The following is a 3,307-nucleotide window of genomic DNA, read 5'->3' as shown; positions in this document are numbered from 1 at the left end:
ATTATAACCAATTAATGTTGATATAGGTTAACGTCCACCATGTTGGTTATTATACAATTACCATGTTTCAAAGCCATTTAATAAAAATTGTTTTTAAAAAAAAGATGCGACATCTAAGATTCCCCCGCCCCCCCATATTATCGGATAGAAAGCAAGAGCCATTCAATAACTAGTTGCTGAGTAGCAAAAATCCCATTTGAAATGGTTTTAGAAAACAGTAAACTATCTGATGAGCTGTGAAACCAAGTAAATATTTGTGAACGTGCTGACACTTTTCATTTTGATTTGAAAAATAAGTTAAAAGAATATTGTACAGAATGCAATTCACGCTCACATTTGATGATTGTTCTGAAAAGAAAACCAGGTTATTCTTGTTTAACAGAACTGGTTTAAAAGAAATGATACTTTTAACCAGGACAGAAAACTAATGTTTGTCTTTTAAAACTTATAACATGTATAATTTTACAGACCTCTAAAATTCAGAAAGAGGAGACTATAAGAGTGTGAAATCCAGTAATTTTCAGCTTTTTCCAGCAAGAGAAATGATCCATCAATCCGGGAACATCTGAATGAAAGGTACTGAGAACAGAGAAGTACTATTTTCACTAACTGAAACAGAAAAGGCAATTAAACGGGAAATTGAATTCGATGAAAACATTTCCTTTCCCTCCACCTGCTGTTACCACAGAGTTTAGTATATTTACTCAAACCAAAAATAAACTTTTAAAAAATTTCATTAAAGGTTTTATTTTTCCATTGTAGATTCCATTCCTTAGTCCACCAAATGTGTGCATACGTATACATATACTTGATATACAGGTATATATAAATGGAGAGACTACCTCGGAGGATTGAGCGACAGCCTTCGGTCAGAAAGACCTGCGTTCAAGTCTTGCCTCTAGAGTTTACACAGTATAATCATGAACATATCATTTAATCTCTCCTTTCTCAGCTCTTTAAGATTACAAATTATGGAAGACGTGCCCGTCATTATGTGGAGAGAGATCGTTACTGCGGCAATGAAAACACACATTTGGCTCAATAAATAGATTCCATATAAATAGAAAGCCTTTATTTTAGTGTTCTGATTACCAACCAATCTTATTCTCTAATGGAGAATGTCTATTTTCAAGAAGCTCCAATTTATTAGTAGTGGTTTATCGAGAAAATCTCAAGTTTCTATCAAGAAAAGATTTTTTTATCTAATTATTTTCTGTTGTCTTCAAGAATATTTTGACCCTGTTAAAAATCTATCTTATTTTGGAAAAGTTGCGCTTTCTAGAAAGCACTTTAGCACAAAGTATCCTTCTTGGGACAATTGAAAGGAAACATCTTTTAGTAAATAAAAACGGGCAAAAAGCGTGGGGGGGGGATCTCAAACCAACAGTTCGAGGAATATGAACATTTATGGAGAACGATTAAGGAGACTGAAAAAAGTGATTATCAGCTAATAACTTTATAGTAATATGTATTCACATTCGCATTCTTGATAAAATAAGGAGCAAACATATTTCCCCATCTGACTGGGCAGGGGGTCGCTAGCAGACTAGATAGCGGGCGCCAGGACTCTACGTTGCTTTTACAGTGCACCCGTTTTTGAGAAGTAGTGGGTCTTCAGAGGGTGTGATTCCTCTGGAAATCACTGACCAGAGCTCAATTAAGCCAAACTGTAGGTTTGCTGTTGGAATCGGAGTTGGGTGCCAAAGTTAACAAAAGGAGGAAGGACGACAAATATTTTTAATACCCTCCCCATACCCACTACTTGTGATCACTTTATTGTGTATAAATTCAGGCCCATCCCCCTACAGGAATGAATAGTGTGTCCCGCCTCTCCATCTCCAACTTTTGCTAGTTTCCCTAAACACTTCTCTTTGTACGAATCAACTCTATCTCTGGCTTAGGAATGTGTTCCTAGGATTCTTTCCCTGTTCCCAGTGGTGGCTGTGACGTGAGAAGCCATGTGACAGCCCCCCTTCTGCTATAAGGAGAGAGTAAGGTCCGCCCTCTCCTGGATTCAGCCCCATCCTCTTCAAGATCTTTCCCCAGACTCTCACCCAACACACACGCGCGCGCCGAACTCCCTGCCTCATTTGCCCCCAGTTTTGCCACCTCCTACTTAGGAAAAGTGGGTGTGGGAGCGCCCGAGGGGAAGAGCGGGGGGAGAACGCCAACTTCTCAGAGCGCCCGGTGCTTGCCTAGGGGCGTGTGTGTGACGGAGTGAGTGTGTGTTTGTGCACGCTCTCTGGAGAGAAGAGGAGTGGAAAGGAGATGAGAGAAGAGGAGAGGAAAGGGAAGGGAAGGAGAGAGGACAAGCGGAGTAGGGGGAGAGCGCTCTTATTCTAGGATCCAAAGAGTTGGGGGACCCTCACACAGCCTCCCGGGTGTGAGCAGCAGCAGCAGCAACAACAACAGCAGCAACAGCACAGCAGCGAGAACAGCTCGCAGCCTGGCTCCTTTTTGCCGGGTTCGCCCCCGGGCACCGGGGCGCGGCCGGTGCCTCGAGCCCCGCGCCCCTATGCGCCGCCCCGCAGCCGCAGCCGCTGCCACCGCCGAGGAGGAGCCATGACCCTGAGCGCGGAGATGTCCGATGCCTCCGGACTGGCGGATGAGACCGACATTGATGTGGTGGGGGAGGGCGAGGACGAAGAGGAAGAGGAGGAGGAGGAGGAGGAAGACGACAGCGGTGGCGTTGGTGGCGGTTCGGCTCTCCGGAGGCGGCGTCGCTCCTACGCCGAAGAGGAAGACGAAGAGGAAGAGGACGACGAGGAGGACGAAGACGTTCTGCTTTCCCCGGGAACTGTGGGCTCCACCTCCATCCCGGAACCGGGCCAAGCTGCCGGAGCTGGAGGAGGCGAGAGTAGCGGCGGCGGCAGCTGCGGCGGCGGCAGCGCAGGAGGAGGAGGAGCGGGAGGCGGCAGTGGGGCCAAGAACCCGCTAGTGAAGCCGCCCTACTCCTACATCGCTCTCATCACCATGGCCATTCTGCAGAGCCCGAAGAAGCGCCTGACGCTGAGCGAGATCTGCGAGTTCATCAGCGGCCGCTTCCCCTACTACCGGGAGAAGTTTCCCGCCTGGCAGAATAGCATCCGCCACAATCTCTCGCTCAATGACTGCTTCGTCAAGATCCCCCGGGAGCCGGGGAATCCCGGCAAGGGCAACTACTGGACCCTGGACCCGGAGTCCGCCGACATGTTCGACAACGGCAGCTTCCTGCGCCGGAGGAAGCGCTTCAAGCGGCAGCCGCTGCTCCCGCCCGCCGCAGCCGAGACTCTGCTGCTGCGGGGCGCAGGGGCCGCAGGGGCTGCGG

At 47.8% G+C, this 3,307-nt stretch overlaps 1 protein-coding gene across 1 annotated transcript; it reads left to right on the top strand.

Moving 5' to 3' along the window:
• Positions 1-2,060: 2,060 nt before the first annotated feature.
• On the top strand, positions 2,061-3,300 carry FOXD1 (forkhead box D1; the record flags this gene model as incomplete). The annotated part of the gene is made up of 1 exon (XM_044683093.1): positions 2,061-3,300. A coding segment is annotated over exon 1 (738 nt), but the record flags the coding sequence as incomplete, so codon positions are not given.
• Positions 3,301-3,307: the final 7 nt, after the last annotated feature.

This window comes from Gracilinanus agilis, unplaced genomic scaffold (assembly GCF_016433145.1).
Source record: "Gracilinanus agilis isolate LMUSP501 unplaced genomic scaffold, AgileGrace unplaced_scaffold12928, whole genome shotgun sequence".
NCBI lineage: Eukaryota > Metazoa > Chordata > Mammalia > Didelphimorphia > Didelphidae > Gracilinanus > Gracilinanus agilis.
Note: the sequence above shows the minus strand (reverse complement) of the source record. Positions and strands in the feature narration are given on the sequence as shown.